At 29.5% G+C, this 25,064-nt stretch overlaps 2 protein-coding genes across 4 annotated transcripts in view; both read right to left on the bottom strand.

The window, feature by feature from the left end:
* Nucleotides 1-11,634: 11,634 nt before the first annotated feature.
* LOC107067206 (uncharacterized) lies at nt 11,635-15,220 on the bottom strand. Its single transcript, XM_015322501.2, has 3 exons — nt 15,060-15,220; nt 12,545-12,646; nt 11,635-12,431 (listed from the first exon to the last, which is right to left on the bottom strand). Exons 1-3 carry the CDS (start codon nt 15,124-15,126, stop codon nt 12,301-12,303), a joined length of 300 nt encoding a protein of 99 aa, XP_015177987.2. The 5' UTR covers nt 15,127-15,220; the 3' UTR covers nt 11,635-12,300.
* Nucleotides 15,221-17,688: 2,468 nt separating this feature from the next.
* The window catches only part of LOC107067199 (discoidin domain-containing receptor 2), a 72,872-nt gene continuing 65,496 nt past the window's right edge, over nt 17,689-25,064 (bottom strand). For 2 of the 3 annotated variants that reach the window (XM_015322480.2, XM_089174849.1), the window contains 7 exons: nt 24,821-24,995; nt 23,690-24,060; nt 23,331-23,468; nt 22,385-22,779; nt 21,979-22,213; nt 21,721-21,870; nt 17,689-21,638 (listed from right to left, as the gene is read on the bottom strand). In XM_015322480.2, the coding sequence (XP_015177966.2) occupies nt 21,489-21,638; nt 21,721-21,870; nt 21,979-22,213; nt 22,385-22,779; nt 23,331-23,468; nt 23,690-24,060; nt 24,821-24,995 (1,614 nt within the window). In that variant the 3' untranslated portion in view covers nt 17,689-21,488. Of the gene's footprint in view, nt 21,639-21,720; nt 21,871-21,978; nt 22,214-22,384; nt 22,780-23,330; nt 23,469-23,689; nt 24,061-24,820; nt 24,996-25,064 lie in introns of those variants that run through there. The other variant, XM_015322481.2, reaches the window with a different exon arrangement.

The following is a 25,064-nucleotide window of genomic DNA, read 5'->3' on the forward strand; positions in this document are numbered from 1 at the left end:
CACGATTCATGTATGTACGTGCTTCCAGTTAGAAACAGCCAACGACATTCGGATACCCATCTCGTCATCGTAGCCATTCGTTTCCGATATTTTCTTTTAGGGACCGGTATTTCTCGATGGGTACCGTTGGATTTTCAACAACAGGATTGTTCTGTTACACTGTGATAGAAAATATTTCACTCGTTTGAATACATTTTATTTTCAATATTATTTTCATTATTCCTATTATCAAATGAATGATATTCGTTATCAATTTTCGCATCAAGGTTAAACCTAGGCCTTTTCAGTGGAAATTAAAAGTTGAATTTGATATATTTAACTTCTCATCGATTTCACGTCTTAAATAAAGATTCCAATCGATGTTGTAAGTAAAAATAATCGATTTAATCGTTCAATTTCATTATTACAATAATCGAAAACCTTCTCCCGATCCTTGCAACATCTCATACAATTAACTAACAAACAAACAACTGTGAACAATAATTTCGAAATCCATTATACATGACCACCTATCTTATTTTCCCTCAATTCGTATACATGATTTATTCCTCGAGTTTTTCCCTTTGTTCTATCCTATTCTTTCATTCATGAAACCGAATGAAGGTGTAATCCGCGTTACAACAACCTCTAGAGAGAGAAAGAGGAAAAATAAAAAAAAAAATAAAAAAAAGGGAAGATGTTCTCGGAGAAGTATAATAATCGGTCGTAATTCAAAAGCATGATGCTTCTTCTACATATGGAAGAACTCAGGATAAGGGAGGGGAGGGGAGGGGGGGGTTGAGTAAGAAAGGTAGGGAGTAGCGAATGAGATGAGTCGTTAGAGTGGGAGGTACTGAGAGATACAGAAAAAGAGAGAGAGAGAGAGAGAGAGAGAGAGAGAGAGAAACAGAAAGAAAAAGAAAGAAGAAAATAATGTCATGTTTTTGTATCATACGATATACAGACTGCCGGCATAACGGACGAGTATACGCTCGAAGCGTTCAGCAGGATGTAACGCGAAGAGTCCGAGTGTAGCCCGTGGGTTCACATATTTTAGGGAGAAGCCCTCCCCCTGACCCCCTTCTCCTTCCTCGTTCTCGTCCCAGTCCCCCAGCTCTAGCCCCAACCCCCTCCTCCTCCTCCTCCTCATCCTCCTCCACCTTCTCATTCTCCTCCCTTGGTTTTGCTCAACGTGTCTTTGAAACGGGTCTCTTGCTCAAGGCGAGAACGTCGGCTACCCACCTCCGATCCCTTTCTCTTATCTTTTTTCACTTTCTCTCTCTCTCTCTCTCTCTCTCTCTTTCTTTCTCTTTATCTCTAACTTTTTATCTCTTTCTTTATCTCTCATTCTCGAGCGATCATCGAGGATAAAAAGTTATCCTCCGAAGAATCAGCTTTTGAGAGTTTTTTGCATTGACCAATAATCATCTTTGACGACAGCGTTTACGAATTCCTTGGTTGGTTTGATACGATGATTTATGAGTTTAAGTTATTACGTTTATTTATCTTAAGGTTAAATCTCTTTGGAATGATCGTTATATCGATTTGATGTCATAATATTAAATTATTATACGATTGAGATTACTTTCGAATATAATATTGACTCGTTAATGTTTAACGAAAGGAACGTGTTAAGATCTTCATGCTTTTCTAACGTTATTAGAAAATGACAATTATCTCTTAAGAGAGAGGGAGAGAGAGAGAGAGAGAGAGAGGATTGGATAGAAAAGGAGGAATATCGAAGAAGGATTTTATCATGAAAAAGATTCCTTTTGTGTTGGTATATTGGATCTATCGAAGGGTGAATAGATGGTACGCTTGTCCATGATATGTTCTTGGTGTGTAGGCGTGCGCGTACTAGCGAGTTACAAAGGAGAAAAGAAAGACAGAGAATAGGGAGATGGAAAAGAGAGACAAAATAAAAGAGAGAATGGTTAAGAGAGAGAGAGTGTGTGAAAGAGAGAAAGAGAGATCAGAGGAATGAACGTACGAACGAACGAACGAACCAACCAACGAACGGTCTTTCTCTTGGCCGCTTATGTGACCTCTGGTGGGTGTATGTTTAACCTTTTCGATGGTAGTCGACGAAGAGGAAAATATGGCCGGCGGGCCCCCCAGAAACGACGATCACCCACGCAAGCGAATGTAAATTACCGGAGGCTGTGAATCATTTTGAGAAGATCCCAGACGGACCCCGAGGTCCTTTTTCTTCGTCCTCGATGCCCCCCTTTTTACTCTTTCCTCTCCTCCTTCTTCCCCCCACCCCCTACCCCTTCTTCAACCTATTCTCTTCCTTTTCTTCTTCTTCTTCTTCTTCTTCTTCTTATACTTATACTTATATTATTATCTCTTTCTCTTCTTCTTGTCTTTGTCTCCCATTGTGGTACTTACGTAAGGTTGAGGAACGTTAAGCTTGAGAAAAACAGGCGGCTCCCATAGGTGGCCGTGGGACGTGCTCTGGGGCCCCCAGTTCTTCTCTTCTTCCTTCTTAAATTTTTCTTTTGTTTTTTATTTTTTTTTATTTTTTGCTCTCTCTTTCTTTCTCTCTCTTGATTATTTACTCTCTTTGTCTTTCTCATTCTCATACGATCAAGTTCATACGTAGTTGGTAATGCTTATTAACCGCCTCGGGTGTTACTCGAGGTGGCTTCAGAGAGAAAAATCAAAAACGAGCATCGCGAGTGCAGAACAAACCCTTTCTTTCCTCCTACTCTTGTTACTCATGAGATCTACTTGTTTCTAGTTACTCTTCTGAAATATACTCATTTTTCTTTTGTTTTGTAGAAAATTCGTTCTTTACGTAGATTTGTATAATTTTATTAATTATTTTGAGATATTATAAGATTTATGTAGTGTTTTAGAATAGAAAGGTCAATTACTGTTTTTTTTTGGGTTCACAAATGATCAACTACTGATGCAGTGATACCCTGTCGATAAAGGTTTATAATTTCGAAAAAGTATGCTTTGTTATATGATGTCTGAAGTTCAAAAAATATTTTCATTTATTGAACCCCACTATATAATAAGTATACAACAAGTTACAACCATTTACGATAAAAATTTACCTTAACTGGTCAACTACTGGTGCATTTATCTTAGTGTTTTACAATATAATCCAAATTGGACCTTTTTGTATTGAAAAAAAAACATTTGTTGGTTACCTTTAGAGTTTTAATCTTTTACAATCGTTAAATTTAAATATTATATGTGGATAACGTAATCGTAAGCATAGAAAAATATCGTTTGAAAATCTTGAAATTATGCGTATCTCAAGTGTTCTTACCCTAAAGGGTTAAGGGAAGAGACAGAACAAAAGATTCGCGTAATTAGAAAGCACGAAAGACATTTCGCGGTGCGAAGATCGTCTGTACCGGAGGAGTTACCAACGTGTATCGCCTTTAGCTAAAGTGCAAGCCGTCATTCTTAAGCCGCCGCCGTAAATTCTCCTGCCTTCTTCTTCTTCTCTTGGTTCGTTCGTTCGTTCGCTCGTGCGAGAGGTACTTTTTTACGGGACACCCCCGTTCGAGAGAACTGGAGGTTGAGGAGGGACCAAAAAGAGAGAGAGAGAGAGAGAGAGAAAGAAACATACAGAAAAAAAGGAGAGGAGAAGAGAGTAGATGTAAAGAAGTTCACCTTTTATGTTTTCCCATTCGAACAAGAAAATTTGTTATTCAACCAGAAATTTAGTTGGTTGAAAGAATGAAATGTATATTTTATGAGTTTACCGTATACAGTATATATTATATGTATTCATTTGAAATGATTCTCTTTAGGAACGATTAATTATGTCATTGTGATTGGTTTGCGTGATGATAATCTCTGTTCGATAACTCGTATTTCAATATTTATGTTTAAAAGTGCAAGAGAAAGTGTATGAGAGAGAGAGAGAGAAGAGAGAGAGAGAGAGAGAGAGGGAGAGTGATAGGAATAGTTTGAACAAGAGCTTGTTGGTACAACTAATATTAATCTCTAAGTCATGCTTAATAATTATCAGATATAACGTTAAGTATATTGCCATAAGATGTTAGATACTTAAATAACGTTGAGATACTTCAATGCTGTTATTAACGAGATCTTCTATTACAAATAGGAAAGAAATGATGCACTATTGCACGATTAGTTTAACGATTAACTTATCAAACAAACTTGAACTATGATACTTTAACGATAAATTATATTTAAATCAAGTTTTGATATATATAACACGTTTTAAAAGATATTAATCATTTGTAACTGTTATATTATAATATATATACAAATTTAGGGAATTATCTCGTGACATTTGATTTAATCTATTACCTGTCAATGGCATTTTTTTGGGGGACACATTTTCAAATTACTTTTTTTTTTTTTTTTTAATAATTGCAACTTCCAAATGAAATATATATTCGTTAAAATCATAAGTTCGTACTTCGCGCTTTATAAAAATATTACAAATTTTCATTATTTTATTTTATAATAATTACATATAATATAATTATATAATTATATAATAATTATAATAATTAATGATATAAAATAATTATTATATTTAATATTTAGTAATTAGATACTTTTGATATAGATTTATTTTTCATTAATTTATATTCATATATATTTCTATATTTAATATTAATTTATTTAATAATTATATTATATTTGTATTTTTATATTTATAATAATTAAAAAAAAAAAAAAAAAAAAAAAAAAAACAATTGTTACAAAAATAGTTCTATTTGGTTAGTATGAATATCATTAATACAGTTAATATCATTTCTTCTTTTACATTTTCGTATTGTGGCAGGTAATGAGTTAAGTAGGATGTTCATTTTTGTTTTTTTTTTTGAGAAACGTATATAATATACTTCACTAATTAAATACTAATACCTTTAATTAATGATTATTGTAATTAATGTTAGAAAATGTCTCCATTCTTATGACATTATGGCAGTTGATTTTAATGTTTATTTCATACACGTGCACGAGAATTATATGTGTGTGATGAACAAAGGCACCTCCCTCTTTTACTTTCGGAGGATAAGAAGAAGAAGAAGAAGAAGAAGATGAGGATGAAGAGGAGGTGATTGCGAAGGTGGTGGCGAGGGGAGTGGGGGAGAGGAGGAGGGTGGGGGGGTGAGTTAGTATCAGAAAGAAAAAAAAGGAAAGAGAGAGAGAGAGAGAGAGAGAGATAGAAACGGAAACGTTGTTAGAGTCGGGTTCGTCCTTCCGGCTCTCTCTTCCCCACCTCTTCTCTCTCCCCCCCCCCACCCACTTGCCCCCTCTTTTTATCTTTCTCTTTCTTTCTTTCTTTCTTTCTTCCTTCCTTCCTTCGGCAAAGTCTGCTTATAGGCAGGCAAGTCCTTAGGCGACTCGTGAAGATCGTGAAGATCGAGCGAGATGGCGATGCACGACGAAGGTTATGTGCCCACGGTTAGTATAGTTTTGCGGCTCGCGCCACTGCTTCTTTCTGAGTACTTATTTTTGTTTATTTAAAAAAAAAAAAAATAATAATAATATATTAAAATAATTTTCTTTGTTTTGTATTGTATTGTATTGTATTGTTTTGTTTTGTTTTGTTTCAGACAAAACTCATAATGAAGTGATTTATCATAAGAATAATTAGGGGGTTCGAAGGAGGAGGAATAGGGACACGTAAATATCCTATTTTGATGTATTTTTATTACAACGATTTATTACAGGTGGATTGTTATATTTAATTCCATTTCGTGCTTTAACGAGCCAGGCTCGTGAACAGATAGTCGGGCCAAACATAAACATCACGAGTAAGGCACGTTTAGCATTCGTTGACGTGTAACACTTGGGCCTAAATTTCGTCGAGCTAAATAAAGGCACGGGAAAGAGGGTTAAAGAATTTTTTCAGAATATTTTCTTTTGTTTTTTTTTTGTTTTTTTCAGATCAAAGATAAATTCAATTGTTTTATAGTCGGTTAATACTTAATGTGAAATTGCAGTAAGTGTAGGAGTAATTTTTCTTTTCTTTTTTTTTTTTTTTACTAACTAAATGTAATTAAAAAAGTTAATGTTGCAGGATTCTAAAGTTCATCGGTTTTAAACATATATATATATGTATATACTTATACAATAGTTTGTAATATTAGTTTAACATCAGCGAGGACAAAAATAACGAGGCAAGTATGCTAACGATGGTAAAAGATACGCAGGAAGTATATTCTTGTAATGGTTAGAATATTTTAGCGTTACCAAGTACGGATTATTCGTTATCTTTCTTCTTCTTAACATATTTTTTCCTTATCCTCCCTTACCTCACCTCACCCCAGCCCCAGCCTAGCCCCACCTCTCTCTCCTTCTCTATTTCTATTTTTATCTTTTTTTTTTTTTTTCGTTTACAAGTAACTATAATTACTAAATTGCCTCGGGTCGAACGTATTCAACTTGAACAAAACTTGACACGAATCTTCATTGTATAGATGCACGCGTCATTTTCATACATTGTTTCGTGAAAATTGTTTGCTTTAAACGCCTATCATCTTTCAAAAAGTTCATTTACAAATGAATTAGAAAAATTATAACTAATCTGAATTTTAGTTGTACCACAAAAATTCAAATTGGAATTTAATTTTTGCTTTTTATCATTCAACAATATAAATTGGATTGTTTGCTTACTTTAACTAAATTACTTTACTTTAATTAGGATAACTCATTAATTAACATATATAATTAAATTACATTTATTATATGATCAATATATTACTTTATAAAGAAAGGTAAATAGATTAATGTAATTTTGTCAATTTAATTTATATTAATATTAATACTTATGCTACTTATAATTTAGATTAATAATTATTATTAAATATATATAAGAATATATTTTATTATATTAATATATTATTTATTTTTATAAAATTATATTAAATTATATTATATTATATATATATTTTATTAAATTATATTATAATAAGTTTATTATTATATTATATATATATATATATATTTTACTAAATTTTATTATAATAATTTTATTATATATACATATACATATATATAATTATTATATTAAAATAATATTATTATATTAAATAATATTATTTAATATGTGGTATTTAATATATATATGAAATTATTATATTAAAATAATAGTTGTAATTATAAATTAATTTTGTAATTGTTTAATTGCACGGTCGTGTATATTCGAATAATTGTCGACATTAAAATTAAATGATATTAGTCGTTTGATTTTATTTCAATTGTAAGTTAAAATGGTTGACAGTTTTATATATTATTGAAAAAAAAAAAAGAAATGTACAGTTATCGGATTATTCTTAACACTTAGTACTAACTATAAGTCTACTTTGGAAGTTTTTCCATAGCTGGTAAGGTTTGAGAACACGCGTGAACGTTCCTCGAGGGCATGTCACTCGTGAATATCGTCGAAGTAGAGAAAATTATATTTCGCTTGTCGTCGCTTCGCAAGAGAAACACGATAAGCTCGGACAACATGCGGTCATTACTTAGTCCTCTTTAATGAATCAATTTATTGGCGCATAATTATTACACCGAGAGAGAGAGAGAGAGAGAGAGAGGGAGAAAGGGAGGGAGAACTGGTATAAGTTACTCTTGGCTCATACATATATCAACAATTTATCTTGATTTTACGAACGAGCCAGAGAAGTAGTATACTTCTTACATATATATATATTTAGACAAACTGTTTATCGTAAATTTTGATCTTTCAAAAAAAAAAAAAAACAAATGCAAAACTTAAAGAAATAAATAAAAATAGTTTAAGTTAATTGTCAAATTTATTTTTGTAAGAAATTGATTTTAATATGAAATCGTTAATTTCAAAATCGAACAATAACGAAGTGTATACATTCTTATATTTATTATTTTATCATTATTATAATTTAATATTAATATTAATATTAATTAATTTAATAATAATTTTATATATTATATTTATACAGTAGTTATATATAGATATAAAATTATATAGTTATATAGTAGTTATATATAGTTATATATTAGTATATATACTAAGTAAATTATAGTATTAATAAATTTATATAATATTAATATTAAAATATGAAATAAATATTATTATTAAATAATTACAGTAATATAATAATATTAATATATAAATTAATAATATATTTGTAATATATATATATATTCAATTTTCAATATTCAATTACATTACAAATGTACATTGCATGCAGAATACAATTGAGTGTTTGTAAAAGAAACATAAGTATAGTATTAATTCTAAAAAAAAAAACAAAAAAAAAATAGTCAAAGATGCAACTATCTTATTAGAAATACGTGTGATAATGTGTTGGTGGAAAAATAACGTGTCGACATTTTTCAAAAAAGGGGAACAATAATTAAATGACAATAAAAATACTTTTGATTTTTATAGGGAAATTAGATCGTGTGAAATAACAGTTTAGTTTTTGTTCTTGTTGTTGTTGTGTTTAAAGACATATGTCATTCCCCATGTTCCCCTTCTCCTCCTCCTCCTCCTCCTCCTTCTCCATCACCTTCCAAGAGATTTATTCGGCACGCGTCGAATCGAATTGCCGGATTGATCGTTGATGACTTCCGTGATATTCAGGAACGTAATCGGTGGTGAAACGTCTAGGGAAAAACGGTGGTCGCCGTGTGCCGGTGGTACTTCATTAATATTTCATTTGGTTGCTTATCGTTACGAAGCCGCAACGCACGAGGAAGCCTTAGGGCATCGTTACTCCCCCTCTAAGTAAGCGCACTAGAGAGTGCGCACGCGCGTGCGCGCGTTCGCCCTCACGTTCGCGTCACTTGAAAGAGGATAAGAGGATATTTTAGCCGGAGGAATGGAAGAGTGGGCCCGGAACGCGAATAACAAATGTGTCTTATCGAAATTTCTTTCTAGAAAAGAAAGGAAAAAAGAATAGATGAAAAGTAAGAAAACAAAATTTGGACAAAATGATTTTAAATGACAAATGATATGATTGGATTATTGAGAAAAGGAATGTGTTTCTTTTATATTGAAATTTCTTTCATGAAAAAGAACACGATGAAAATAAGAAATGAATCAACAAAATTATTAGAATGAAAATTGCAAGTTGAAATTATCTAAAAAAAAACAAGGAAAACAAATCCCTAGTAGCATTAAATATTGAAAATTATTGAATACATGTGTGTATTTAATATTAAAAAGTGATTCAATGTCTCTCTTTTTATATTTAATATTATAATATAATATTAATATTAATATTAATTAATTTAATATAATAATAATATTTATTAATATTAAATTTATATAATAATTTTAATTATAGTAGTTATATATTAGTATATAGTTAAGTAAATTATACTGTTTTAATAAATTTATATAATATTATTATTAAATTAATATTATTATAATAATTATAGTAATATAATAATATTAAAAATACACATGTATTCAATATTTTGTGCTATTAGGGTAAGATAGAAAATAATAGACAAATTCAGTTAGAATGAAAATGACAATCTAAGTCTGTAATTACATAAAAATATGATTCTACGAGATATTGTTATGATATAAATTATATCGTTCAATTAGAATTCCATCGATGCGTGTGTGTACAATAATTGATATAATGTCATTGTATATAACGGTACATTCAATTGACCTAATTTCAGTCCATTTTGCAATTGTCGCAAATGAAACGTTGACTCGTTGTAAATTAATTGGATCGAAGATACGAGGAGAATTTTCACAAGGACAAGGACAATTTTTATATTTTCATGGTCATAGCGTATATATATATATATTATTCTTAAAAAAAAAAAACCCTGATGCGATTAATTATTATGAAATAAATATAATCAAACAACGTTGATTACTATTGAAGTTATAAAAAAAGGTGTTTCGATAAAAAAAAAAAAAAACAATTATTTTTTGACGTTTCTAAATGTACTTTTCATTTTCATGTGAATTGTTTAATGCTCAATTTACGAACTGTGAGTTAATTTGAATCATTTAAAATTTGATTACTATATATATATATATATATATAAAATTAGGTACACACATATAATATATTTAAAAAAAAAAATGGTATCCGCAAAAGCCACTATAGTGGCGCGTATTGCTTCAAATGTTAAACAAATAAGAAAGTTAGTTGATGAAAACTGGTATGCAAAATTGTAGACAATGTGAAGATATCTTGGCGGTAGAATTATTAGAGGATCAACGGGAGAGGGGGGCGGGGGTTGTTCGTTTAAGAGAAGAAACAGAAGAAGAAGAAGAAGATGATGAAGAAGAAGAAGAAGAGAAGAAGGAGGAGAAATGGGTAAAGAAGAAAGAGCGTGGGTAACGGAAAGGAAAGATGGGTTTGGGGGTGAGGAAGAATAGCCACAGGTCAGGTTGAAAAGGAGATAGAGAAAGAAGGTTGAAGAGGAGAGTAGAGGAGAAGAGAGGAGAGGAAAAGAAAAGAAAAGAAAAGAAAAGAAGAGAAAGAGAAAGAGAAAGAGAAGAACACGGTGTGGTGTAGCCTGAGGCATTGCAGAGCGCATCGTCTCGTTGGTTAGCCTCAGGGTAACGTAGTTTCTCTTTCTCTCTCTCTCTCTCTCTTTCTCTTCTCATAACCTTCCAGCATAGTGAGGAGGTGGTTGTGGAGTTGGAGGAAGTGGAAGAAGAGAAGAAGGAGACGAAGAGATCGCCGCTATCTCTCCTCGTTTCCGTGCCGGAGGCATGGCGACCGTGGCTCCCCACCGCACTCGCGATGGAATACACACCTCCACGTTTACCCTCAGGTTATTCTTCCTTCTATAGTTAGGGGTAGAGGGGTACAGGGAAAGGGGGTAGCAGAGGGAAGAGAGACTGCATGATTCTGCCGCTTCTTGGCCTCCGGGATAACCGAACGTCCTCTTCTTTTATGTACGTACACGAACTTCTCACACACACCCACACACACGTATACATATGTATATAGTTATTCAAGATATATATATATATACGAGCTATCGGCGCGTTCGACTGCATTGCCTTGGGTGATCTTTCTCTCGTTTTCTTCTTCTTCTTCTTCTTGTTCTTCTTCTTCTTCTTCTTTTTTAATCTTTTTTCTCTTTTACTTTCTCTTCTTTTTCATATCTCTTTCTCTTTCTACTTGGTTTTCTTACTTGCTCTCTTTTACCTCAGGTTACTCCCGTTTCTGTTCTTCTTCATCTTCTTCTTCTTCTTACCTTTCTCATTCTCGAATCTTTCTCTCTTTCTTCATTTCTTTATTATTTTTTTTTCTACTATTTATTTTTATTATACTAGTTTTGTATTCTTCTCTCGTTGTATTGTTATTGTTATTGTTATTGTTATTGTTATTGTTGTGTTATGATGGTTTATTTTTCATTCACCTATGGGTATAATATCTCAAGTTTCGATGATTTCTTCATAGTTCACTAGGAGTCAAGTTTACAAAGGTAATTGTTTTCATTGATTATCACGAGTATATCATTTCCTATAATAATAACGGATAGATAATGATCGTTTGGTATTCTAGTCTCGTGAAGGTTTTGTATGAGTTATATAACCGATGACAATTATTCTACGTGGACTTTGAGATTGATTAGGATGATTGGGTGATTATATACGTTCGGTGAAATATCAATTACATCTTATTATTATATATATATATATATATATATATATATATATATATATATATATATATATATATATATATATTAGTTTTATTAATATTATTTATTTATAATTCTCTTTTGTTTTGGTTTGTCTTCAAACAAACATTTATCTCTATCAATAATATTATTTAAGTATAAATATAAATATATATATGTATAATTGTATTAGTCAAGAAGACAAAACGTGGGTTGAATTTGAAAGAGACCCATTTAAACGAACGAGTCACGCAAAAATGACTTCGTTGTAAATCGAATCCCGTTATAATTGTAAAACCAGTCGGACTCGCTTTCATTTTGGCACACGATCGTGAACACGGCACGCGTCTCTGAATTTAACACGGAATTTCTTTCTCTACGTGTATATATATATATATATGTGTATTTGTGTGTTTGTGTAAGTATTATAATAATGGTAATGCGTTTGTTGTGTGTGTGTGTGTGTGTACGACTCTACAAGCCAATTACGAAATCTTTCAATTTCCCTTAGGGATTATTATTTAATTACATATATATGTGTTTCGTATAATTACGTTTCAAGTGATCTGTTACAGATTGATATAAATGAAAAAAAAAAAGAAAAAGAAAAAAAATAAAAAAGAATGAAACCTGTTATTATTGTAGTCGTTTCTTTCTTTTAAGATTTGTTTCATCATTTTTCTTCTTTTGAAATCTCGCGTACCCGTTGTATGATGTGATTTAAACTAAAATACAACATCGTTCATTTTCCTGACAATCGACAACAGCTTGTTTTACCGTAACTACGTCGCCACATTTGTTCATACAAATTCCAGAAAAATGATGACAGTGCGTTCTGTATTCGGATTTAACTGTAAAAAAAAAATATATATATATAAATATGAAAAGATTTATCTCAACGATATGATACATTGTTTAAATGATATCAAAATAAATAGTGGGAACAATTGTTTGTTATATTCACCTATACTGCAACATTCATTGCCATTGGGACAAGATGCATTGCTTACTGTACTGTTGCATTGTTCTTGAGGTAAACAATTCTCTGGTGGACAATATTCCTGAGCTGTAAATAATAAATTAATTTAATTTACGTCACATATTATTAAAAAAAAACAAGAAGCTTTATTTCAATTATATCCAATAGTTCCTTATATAAAGTTTTTAAATATCTTTTAAACGAAAATGGGGATATTGTCAATTGAAAATTGAAAATTGCATGAGAAAATTGAGAATGATATTGGAGAGGAGGTGACAAGGATGAAGAAAAGCGAAGGATAGGATGAGTAACAGGAGATGAAAGTTTCTCGTTACCGGGGGAAAAAAAAATTTCAATTTCTAGTGAGTATAAGAAGATACGAAAAGAAAGAGAGAGAGAGAGAGAGAGAAAGAAGAAATAAAAAAGATTCAGTCATTTCAAAATTAGTAATGGAAAATAGTGACTTTTTCTTTTGCAATTATTCATATTGTTTGACAAACGTAAATAATATGAATACTGAAACATTATTTGTTACATATATTCCAATAAAAAAAAAAAAAAAACAGAAAATACCAAAATATATGAATATAAAGTATCACTCGTAATGCAAATTGAAATGGTTCGATAACAAATGAAGAAACATGAAACGTCACTCGATCATTCGATATAATATTTAGAAGGATCATTTGTCATGATATATAAATAAATAAAGGATATGGAGGTATGATTATTTATACGTTTTAAATAAATATGTATGGATCGTATGAAAATAATGAAACACACAAATCAATACTAAATTAAAAAGTATTAATACATTATTGACCAAACAAAATTATGTATTACTGTTTGTAATACGTAATGAAATTATATGAATTTGTTCAATAGAAAATTGTTAAGTATGTATTACATTACGTTGACTGCTAAATCAATATTATTTTAGCCGTGTTAAAGTGTTAAAACGTTATCTACCGATTACAAGTATCCTGTTGCTTGTATATAACCAACTTATGTGATTATTGAAATAGAAAATAGTATAAGTTTGAATTATAATTAGGTTCGTACAGTATTTTCCTGTTGTTATTAACATATTCCTAGAAAAAATATGTATGAACTTATAAACTAATTTAATAGAAATTATTTATTATATTTTATAGTTGGAAAATACAATTTCTAATAATTTTCATCGAATAATTACTATTTAATATAAAAAAGTTATCATTAAATGCATTAACGTTTGTGTAAATTAGTTTGACGATGAAAACTGTGTATTAATGCTGTTATTAACATATTCCTAGAAAAAAACACGTGCGAACTTATAAATTAATTTAATAGAAATTATTTATAATATTTCATAGTTGGAAAATACAATTTCTAATAATTTTCATCGAATAATTACTATTTAATATAAAAAAGGTGTCATTAAATGCAGTAACGTTTGAGTAAATTAGTTTGACGATGAAAACTGTGTATTAATGTGGTCATTAACATATTCTTAGAAAAAAACACGTACGAACTTATAAATTAATTTAATAGAAATTATTTATAATATTTCATAGTTGGAAAATACAATTTCTAATAATTTTCATCGAATAATTACTATTTAATATCAAAAATTTATCATTAAATGCATTAACGTTTGTGTAAATTAGTTTGACGATGAAAAATTTGTATTAATGTGGGTATTAACATATTTCTAGAAAAAAACACGGATGAACTTATAAAATTATTTAATAGAAATTATTTATAATATTTCATAGTTGGAAAATACAATTTCTAATAATTTTCATCGAATAATTATTATTTAATATCAAAAATTTATCATTAAATGTAGTAACGTTTGAGTAAATTAGTTTGACGATGAAAAATGTGTATTAATGTTGTTAGTAACATATTCTTAGAAAAAAACACGTACGAACTTATAAATTAATTTAATAGAAATTATTTATAATATTTCATAGTTGGAAAATACAATTTCTAATAATTTTCATCGAATAATTATTATTTAATATCAAAAATTTATCATTAAACATATTAAGGTTTGTGTAAATTAGTTTGACGATGAAAAATGTGTATTAATGCTGTTATTAACATATTTCTAGAAAAAAACACGTACTTACTTATAAATTAATTTAATAGAAATTATTTATAATATTTCATAGTTGGAAAATACAATTTCTAATAATTTTCATCGAATAATTACTATTTAATATAAAAAAGTTATCATTAAATGCATTAACGTTTGTGTAAATTAGTTTGACGATGAAAAATGTGTATTAATGTTGTTAGTAACATATTCTTAGAAAAAAACACGTACTTATAAATTAATTTAATAGAAATTATTTATAATATTTCATAGTTGGCAAATACAATTTCTAATAATTTGAATCGAATAATTACTATTTAATATAAAAAAGTTATCATTAAATGCATTAACGTTTGTGTAAATTAGTTTGACGATGAAAAATGTGTATTAATACGATAATAAATGAAAATCATTTACCTTTTAGATGTACCACAGCTGGTATTAGGATCAAAAGAAGAGTTAATCGGAAATTGTAAGACTTCATTTTGTGGGTTGCGTTCGAATAGTGTGTCACACTCTGGCAGTCAACGTTTTAATGCTCTCGCTTTCCCACCTCATGGGACTATATAAACCTATAAGATAACTGACTATCGCATACTAACACGCGCGCGCATCAACGTTCCAATGAAAAAGTGAAAGAGTGAGTGAGAGAGAAATAGAGAAAGAGAAAGAGACATACATACATATAAACATACATATACGTACACATCTGTTTGACGCCTAGCATTTTATTATCTCTATCTTTTCCCTACTCTCTCTCTCTGTTTCTCTCTTTATCTTCATCTTTATCTCTATCTTTACATCTATTCTTTCTATTATATCTTTCTAGTAAAAATATTATCAATAATATAACCGTTGATCACACATGAAAAAAAGCAAAGCATAATGCATAGATTTGTATGTTAGTAATAGTATACTTTATGGTTAGTATCTTTTAGATAATTTTACGATAATATTCTAGGATTGTTTGAGATTTTTTTTATCATTTTGTTTGCCCTTTTTCATTTCTTACTCTTATCTTCAAAAATTTTGTTCAAACCTTTAAACTTTTTGATTTAACCTTCGGGCATATTGACTCACAAAAGGCTGGAAATTCGAGAAATTTATTATTAACAATTATTATTTTAGGATTGTTTGTACTGAATGATTTTTGTTATTTTATTGAAGTGAAAACTTCTTTAGAATCAGGGTGATCTGAAAATCGTGAAACGGAAAAACGTGAAACGGAAGAAACCGTGAAATCGATGAAAGAAAAATAATTAATTAATTAATTAATTAATAAAATTTGTATATATAAAAATTCAGTGTCACTATATGTTTGTTCACTAATAATTTCGAAACTACTCAACTTATTTTAATGAAATTTATTTTATTTCACGTGATTTTTTTTCTAACTTAACACATAGCACAATTTTTATCGCGATTTTTAAAAAAATTATTTTTTATTACTAATTTAAAGATTTTAATTTAGAGGTTATCTAGAGTTTCTGTAAGGTTCTTTCAATAGATTGCGCTATATTACAATTCAATTGTTTCGATATATTTACGTCACGAAGCTTGGTTTTCTTTGAAGGTTTCACTTCCATCGTGAGTGTGTGTGTGTTTTTTTTTTATTATTTTCCTTATTTGTCACGTTGTATTTTCGAATTTGTTAGAAGATAAAGGTAAAATTGACTATGAAAATTTGAAACGATGTTACTATGTTCATTTTTAAGATCGTTAATATTATTAGAAAGATTATTATTATTATCCTTGTATTTAGAATACAATTTTTATTTTACGATCAAATTCCTTATTTCGATATTCTTTGACGATGTTCCACGTTCATGGTCGCTATTGGATATTTTATTTATTTATTTTTCTTTTTTTATGGGGCTGATATCGTAATATTTATCTTGTTTAATGTAAGATTAAATTATGAATGAACCTTGCGATAAAATTATTTCCATGAAGAGATTAAGAAGTTTGTTTTTTTTTTTTTGTTATAAATCAAATGTCTTAAGTTATTTTCATTCAAAGTGTGTATGCATGGATTATGATAATTTTCTTAGAATGATTATTATTTATTACTTTGTCAATGAAAAGAAAACATTTAAGATAATCTTTCGTAAAAAAAGAAAAGAAAACATGCAATATAAGGAAATCTCGTAAGTATTCTTGAAACGGTTCTTCACCGTACTTAAAACTGATAAAACTTATTTGGAATACTGATGCGTGCATATAGACACATTAAATGAGTCATAGGAGTGTACACTGTAAAGAGAAAATGGGTAATTCACCGATGTTAGTTGTGTTGTTAATCTTGATAATGATGATGATGATGATGATGATGATGATGATGGGAGAAATTTTTCTGACATTTTAGTTTGTGCCATTTAGATTGTAATATCAAGTCGTCTTGTGCATCGTATAATTGCATACGATAACACATGACACTTTATTTCCTATTATTTGTTGTATTATCAGTTTTTTTTTGACTAAAGTTTAAGATAAGAAAATGAACAATTAGAATGGTCATTAAAATACTTACTACACAGATGTTCAATCACACGTTGTTTATTAAATATCGGAGCACACATACTTGTTCATAGTATGGTAAATACAAAAAATAAATAAAATGAATATAATAGAGATATCAGTATAGGTCAGGGGGTCGGCAACCTGCGGCTCGCGAGCCACATGCAGCTCTTTGGATGTGAAGCTGCGGGGCTCTTTGGATGTGAAGCTGCGGCTCTTTAATTAAAAGAGTTTAGTAAAAAAAAAAAAAAAAACATTTAAAAATTGTTCTGAATCGATTAACGAGGATTAGGCACCGATGAATAAATAGATTAGATTTTTTTTTTTTAATCAAAAAGCTTTATTTATGCGAGTATTATTTATTGTTGGCAAGAAAAAATTTGGTGGCTTTTTGAAAAACTTTGAAATTTTGTAAATTGTAATTTTTAGCTTTTTCGACTCAAAAAGTTGCCGATCCCTGGTATAGGTCAAAGTTAAGATGACTAATAAAAATTATACCATGGCAATCGACGTTATCTTCTTTTGTATCTTTTTTTATTTTTTTTTTAATGTTTATTTTTATTTTTATCTTTCTCTTCCGTTATTAGAAATAAAATTAAGTGTCGTTTTTTTTTATTTTTTTTTTTTAAAACAAATTTGGATATTATTTCTTTATGACATCGAATTAATTTCTATAATTTAATATCGTTACATAGTTTTTTTGTTTGTTTGTTTTTTTTTAAATTAATTAATTAATTAATTAATTAATTTTATAAAAGGATCTGCGAAAAAAAAGAAGAGACAAGAAAGACGAGATGTGGCTTAATCTACATTTTTTTTCTTTTTTATTAATTATCACTTAAAGTATAATAATTGTCATTGCTTTCTTTCACTGTGTGATTTTTTTTATTTTATTTTATTTATTTATTTATTTATTTATTTTTTTTTTTTTTTTTTAGTGTAAATAAAATGATAGAAGAAAATTGTACAGAAGAAGAAGAAGAAGAAGAAGAAGACAAAGTCAAAGACGAAGACGAAGACGAAGACGAAGACGAAGACGAAGACGAAGACGATGAAGAATTAGAATTAGAAGAAGAAGAAGAAGAAGAAGAAGAGAAAGAAGATGAAAATGTAGAAATATAGAAATAGATGTAGAAGTAGATTTAGAAGAAGTAGAAGTAGAAGAAGAAGAAAGAGCGTTCGGATAGCGGATTTACATAAAGGCATAGCGTTTCATTTTTTTGTTTTTTTTTTTGTTTTGTTTTTTCTTATCAACGTACTTCTCATTTTTCGATTTACACGCTCATCAAATTTACCTTCCTGGATACATAATACCTATATATATATATATATATAATATAATATAATAATAATAATAAACAAAAATAATTATAATAAGTACACGAATTGCTACGTTAAAAAACAATTTTTGTTCGCGATTCAAAAAGTGTCGGAAAAATTGTTTCAATTAGATGAAATAATAATATTTTAAATTTCTTATCGTTTTATTTTAAATAATCGTTGATATATTGTTTTTCAAAAAGGGAAATAATTAACACATTCGCGGCCGATATATTTTTTTCGTTTTTTTTTAGTAAGTACCGACAAAAATAATGCAATTTTGACAAAATAATAAATTTAATATATAAATATAAGTTTAAATTAGTTAAATTTATATTTTAATAAGAAAATATAATAATATAATAAAATATAATTATTTGAATATTTATTATATTTAAATATTATATTTAATATTATATATATATTAAAATAATAATACTAATACATAATATATAATATTTAATTATATTATAATATATAATATTTAAATATAAATTTAATATATAAAATTTTTATAAATATGTAAATATAAATTTTAGAAATATTAATATAAAATATAATATATAAACATAGTAATATAAAAAATAAAAAAAATATATATATATATATAATATAAATAAATATATAATATAAAATACTAATAAAGTAATAATAAAATAATAATAAAAAATATTAATAAAAATAATAATAATTATAAAATAATATAAATTTATATAATATATAATATATAATATATAAATTTATTTTTTTATTAAATTTTTAAAATGTCAAATATGACATGAATTCACGTCAGCGGTCGCGAGTGTGTTAATAACCAATCAAAAATATTTAAACGATACTTTATCGGTACAATTACTTTTTGATTTAAAAAAAGACTTTTGAAAAAGGACAAGCCTTTTTTTTTGAAATTTAATCGATCGAGTATCGTTATAGTCTCTCCTACCCTTCGACAAAATAATTATTTTACGTTAGTTACGAAGAAATGTTTTTAAATATACTCGATCGGTCGATTAAATTACAAACGATTAAATAAAACGATAATTTTCGTATCACGTACGCACTTTCCTCACTTATTATTATTATTATTATTATTATTATTATTATTATTATTATTACTATTGTTATTATAATTATTATTATTATAATTATTATTATTATAATTATTATTATTATTATTATTTAAATAAAACCGATAATCGATCTTCGACTCTAACAAGCGTAGCACCGTAAAAATCTTCACGATTTCGATAGTTTTAATTCACTCATATTGTTCTAGATTATTTTCTTTTCTTTTCTTTATTTTTTGTTTGTTTGTTTGTTTGTTTCTATTCTATTCTGTTTTTTCATTTCATTTCATTTCATTTCATTTCATTTCATTTCTTTTCTCTTTCGTTTTGTTGTTAATATGTACAGTGGATAGACTTTATCGTATCGTAATAACGTGCTCATTACACATTATACCGATTTCACAATACTGTACACAATGAATTTATTCTCGTAGAAAGGAAATTATATCAAGTGGCTGGGGAATGTTTTACGAATGGTTGCAATTTCATCGGTCGTTAGGATTCAATTATAACGTTTATTTTTAGACCGTAAAACAAAATGAAAAAGTAATCAGATAAGAGGGTTTAATTGAATATTAATTAATCAAATATTAAATATTAAACGAATTTAAAAATGTACGAGGCTAGAATTTTATCGTCAAGAAGAAGAAGAAGAAGAAGAAGAAGAAAAATAAGATGAGACAATTAATGATTTTTCAAGGAAGGACTTGTGTTATCTTTTTTTTTCTGCTTGTTCTTTTTATAAGTCAAATTTGAAAAAAAGATAATGGTATTAGCTCGGGAACCAGTGACATTTTTTTAGTCAATCATTTTAATCCTGACCATAATTTGTAGAATGTTAAATTTAGTTGTGCTGTGAAGCACAGTGACCGTCAACTGGCGCACCAACGGTGGGTGGACCAACGGGAGCACCGAAAACACGTCCCAAAATTGTGCAATTTCAGTCATTTTAACCCGGCTAAAATTTCTAGAGTTGATAGTTAATATAATTATTTAAATAAAAAAAAAAAAAAATCGTCACAGCTGGCTGTATGCCGTCAGCTAGCCACGAAAACGCGTAAAAAAAGTTTTGAGTTTATCAACTTCTTTTTTTTTTTTTTTTTTATCAACTCTATAAATTTTAGCAGGGTTCAAATGATTAAAACTTCAAAATTTTTGGGCGTGTTTTCGGTGCTCCCGTTGGCCCACCCACCACTAATGCGCCAGCGGACGATCACTGTGTTTTACAGCGCAACTAAATTTAACATTCTACAAATTATGGTCAGGGTTAAAATGACTGACCCTAAAACTATCATTGGCTCTTGGGCTATATTTAGTTATCGTGCCACGATGAAGATTTTCAAGGAAAAATTAATGATCCTAACAACTGTCTCTCCCACGTAGGAAAAATACATAATTGTTTACCTGATATTTCTTTTTGTTTTGTTTGTCCAATTTACACACATATTACACACACACACATACACATACACACAGATGCACATGCACACTGGCAGTCTCTCTCATTTGACACGTTTACCGTATTAACGGGAAACGTGTAGCTAATTGTTCGCAATCCAATCAGCAGCAAATAAACCGTTAGTTAGCATTTACGGAAGTTCAGTTGACGAATCTAGAGCGGTAGGTTAATGTTAGATGCGTTTAGATATGAGATTCTAACGCAAATACGCATTTCTTAGATTTCTTTTTTTCATCCTTTTTTTATTCTTTTTTTTTCTTAGTTTCTTTGATGAAAGTTCTTTCAAACTCGCGAACATTAAAAACAGAGGAAAGATTTTGTTGTGCTCCTGGTCGTGTACTTTTTCAAAGATTTCTAAGATTTTCACCTAAGTGCCGAAGCTCAAATGAAACGGTATGGCAAATACCGTTTCAGATTACTCATAGCCCATCCGATAACGTTGTCATTCGATACGAGGAACAATTCGTTCACTGTTTATCGATGTTATGTGCCTGGTCGATAATCCGTTATTGTGTTCTTTAAAAACGAATAAATATCTTTGAATGATGGTCTAGCTTCTTCGTCCCTTCTCCAACAGGAACACATCATTTTGTAAACGTCATCTGGACACATCGTTGGTTTTGGTAGAAATACCTAGAAAAAAGAAATAATCGTCATTAATTTGAAAACAAAATACAAATATATATATATGTTATACAGTTTAAAATAATAATACTTGTGATTCTTCTCCGTAATACATGTGTTCGGCATTTCTAATCACTTGATCATTGGTAAGATGTTGAAACGGTTTTTCTCTAGCTAAACTCATAACTTCCCAAAGCGTGACTGCGAATGACCAGGTACTACTAGCACAGGTATACCTGTCCTAAAATAACAACCGATGTATATTCGATTACGTCATACATTCGATATAATAATAACGAGGGAAGGTTTGAGAAAACCAAAAAAAGAAAATGTATATATTTTTCCTTACCAAGAGAATACTTTCCCATGGTAACCATCTGATCGGTGCTGGTGGTCTACCACCAATGTCGCTGTAATCCTTCTTGTAAAGATCGCTGCACATTGCGATATCGGTAACTTTCACGGCGTAGGATCGACCAACCAAGCAATTTCTGGCAGCCAGATCCTTGTGTACCAGATTCTTTGATTCGAGGTACCTCATACCCGAAGCTATTTGCGTACCCATGTATAGTAGACAGTTTTGACTACGGAGAGAAGAAAGTCATTTATTATATATATTCATTTTTTATTTTTTTTTGTATTTTCTTTTTATTCTTAGGACGTTGTACGAAAGATTCCCCGAGGGTTAACCAAAAGGTAGGGCGTACCAACACACAAAAGCACACGGTATACCATTTACTTTATTTATATCGTACCTGAGGGTCTTTAGATTGCAGGTCGGTCTTAAAGTTCCTGTAAGCGGTACGCTATACTGAAGATAATGGGCAAGATCACCGAGTTCGGTGTACTCGATGATTGTCCATGGTGCTGGCTCGGCTGCACAAACACCCAAGATCCTTGCCACATTTGGATCGGACAATCCAGATAGAAAGCTCACTTCTCTCATTTGATCGTTCGTACCGGGCGGCATGCCGATCCCTCCAGCATTATTGCTGCTGCTGTTGCTGCTGCTGCTGCTGTTGCTGCCGTTGTTACTGCTGATGATGTGCCCACTTCGAATGTCGTTGATACAAGTTGGTACACGGGCCACGACCAATCTTGGGGCACTCGGTATAACATCGTCCAGGTCTACGGTCTCGCAAACGATAGCCTAAAGGGTTTCAACATTTCATCATCATTTTTTATTTTTTTATGTCTACTTTAACCTTTTGTTAAGTTTATTTCTTTTCTTTTCTTTTCTTTTCGTTTTCGATAGAATGATAAGTTCAATATTGTTTGCTGATAGTTTCGAAGAAATATAAGTTAATTGAAGTTTCGTGTCATTTATTTATTTTTTTTTCTATAGATTTTCTATAGACGTACAATGACGAGTCAGACTCGTCATTCATTTCATGGGCCATTGTAAACTTTGACGAGTCTGACTGGTCAAGAGCTTTTTTTCTCTGGGAAAATAAAAAAAAGTAAAAAAAAAATTCAAATTTCAAAGTAAAATATACATTTTCGTAGCTTTCACGTAACTGTTCAGTTGAGTGAAATTAAATAGTATTTGTTGATCGCATCAAGTTCCATTTAATTTGTATGTTAAGGGGGGAGTTAACGATTTGTTTGGTTAGCATTTTGTAATAATTGAACTTAAACTGAAAATGGACGGGGGGGGGGGAGTGGGAATATTATTATATTATTATAAATGTAAATAAATACTTCTCCGATAATACTCGAGCCAAGTTTCTCCGTGGTTCTTAAGCAAAGTCGTGGTATACCGGTGGGTTCGATTTCCTTGCATTTGTATGGCTTGTTCATGCTAGGAGCTATGTTCCAAGTGACAACGGGTGCGGGTATCTGGAAAAGTAATTTATGCCCCGTCATGTTCGTCGCGCCATAGTTCGCCACCAACGCCATAAGGGAAAAATAAAATCGAACATAATGGTAGTTCAGAGAAAAAAAGAGAAAGAGCGAGAGAGAGAGAGAGAGAGAGAATAAACGTTTAACGGTTTTCTTTGTTCCACATCGAATGCTTTTAAATAATAACGATTGTATATATAAGTATAGTGATAAATTACCTTGTTAATTGACGTAACATTGTTATGCTGTAACGTTACAGACTTTTCTTTAGGTGTTGTATGCCAACGTTTCGAATGAGTTCGATCCATATCCCGACGATAATTTGTTGTTGTCGCTGTTGATGTTGTTGCAATTGTTGCTGACGTTGTTGTTGTTGTTGTTGTTGTTGTTGTTGTCGTCGTCGTTAGGTTAAATTTGTTACTATTACAACTGCTATAACTTTGCAATGTTCTGTAATGTTGAATGTGACGGGAAGTTGATTCGGTTGGGGAAGATGAACGACTCAGTGGTTCCAATATCGAATCCGTTCGATTGTTCAATCTTACGTTTTCTTCGGAAATCGTTGAGTTATCTGGATCTTTCGTAGATTCTATGAATTTGAAATAGAAAATTAATATTCCTTTTTGTTTTCTTTATATATATAGTAATCACATATCGCGATGAATTCATATTGAAATTCAATTAATATTAATTATTATCGATTGTAAGTTATGTGGGAAGTGACTTAACACATTCGCGGCCGACATATTTTTTTCGATTTTTATACTAAGTACTGACAAAAATAAGGAAATTTTGAAAAAAAAAACAATAATTTTTATATATATTCTATAAATAAATATATATATATAAATATAGGTTTAAATTATTTCAATTTATATTTATATAATAAAATATAATAATATAATAAAATAGAATTATTTGAATACTATATTTAAATATATTATATTTAATATTATATATAATATATAAATTTATTTTTATTAAATTTTTAAAATGTAAAATGACGTGCATCACGTCAGCATCAACTAGGAATAGAACTTGAAAAGACGTGAATTCACGTCAGCTGTCGCGAATATGTTAAAAATAACAATAATTTATTAATAATTAAATAATTAATAATTTCACATATAATTGTAGTATTCTTTTAAATAAATAAATTATATCTAATAAATAATAAGTTATTCTTATAATATAATATTGAATAATTTAGTTGAATATTTATCGAAACCACCTTATTAGTGAAAATCATCAATCAATATAAAAACCTGACGATAATCGATAAGCTTTAATAATATTAATTATAAGGATACATAAGTAATTGGAATAATTAAAAATGAATAAAAACTTACCAGAATTAGCTACGATAGCATAAGTGGATTTACATTGTGGACTGACCAATGGAGAATCGAATTGTTCCATTGTTAATGACTCGTGAACACTGGCGTCTTCTGGTGCGTCAACTGATGATGCATGATTACCTCCATCATTCAACATGCCGCCAGGTGTTAAATTTAAAAGTAATCCCTAAATAATTACAAACCGTTATTTCGTATTAATGAACAAGAGAGATTGTTTCGCGATTAGAAATAATGT

Source organism: Polistes dominula, unplaced genomic scaffold (genome assembly GCF_049000335.1).
Source record: "Polistes dominula isolate Pdom_NZ unplaced genomic scaffold, Pdom_raw_medaka contig_16, whole genome shotgun sequence".
Taxonomy (NCBI): domain Eukaryota; kingdom Metazoa; phylum Arthropoda; class Insecta; order Hymenoptera; family Vespidae; genus Polistes; species Polistes dominula.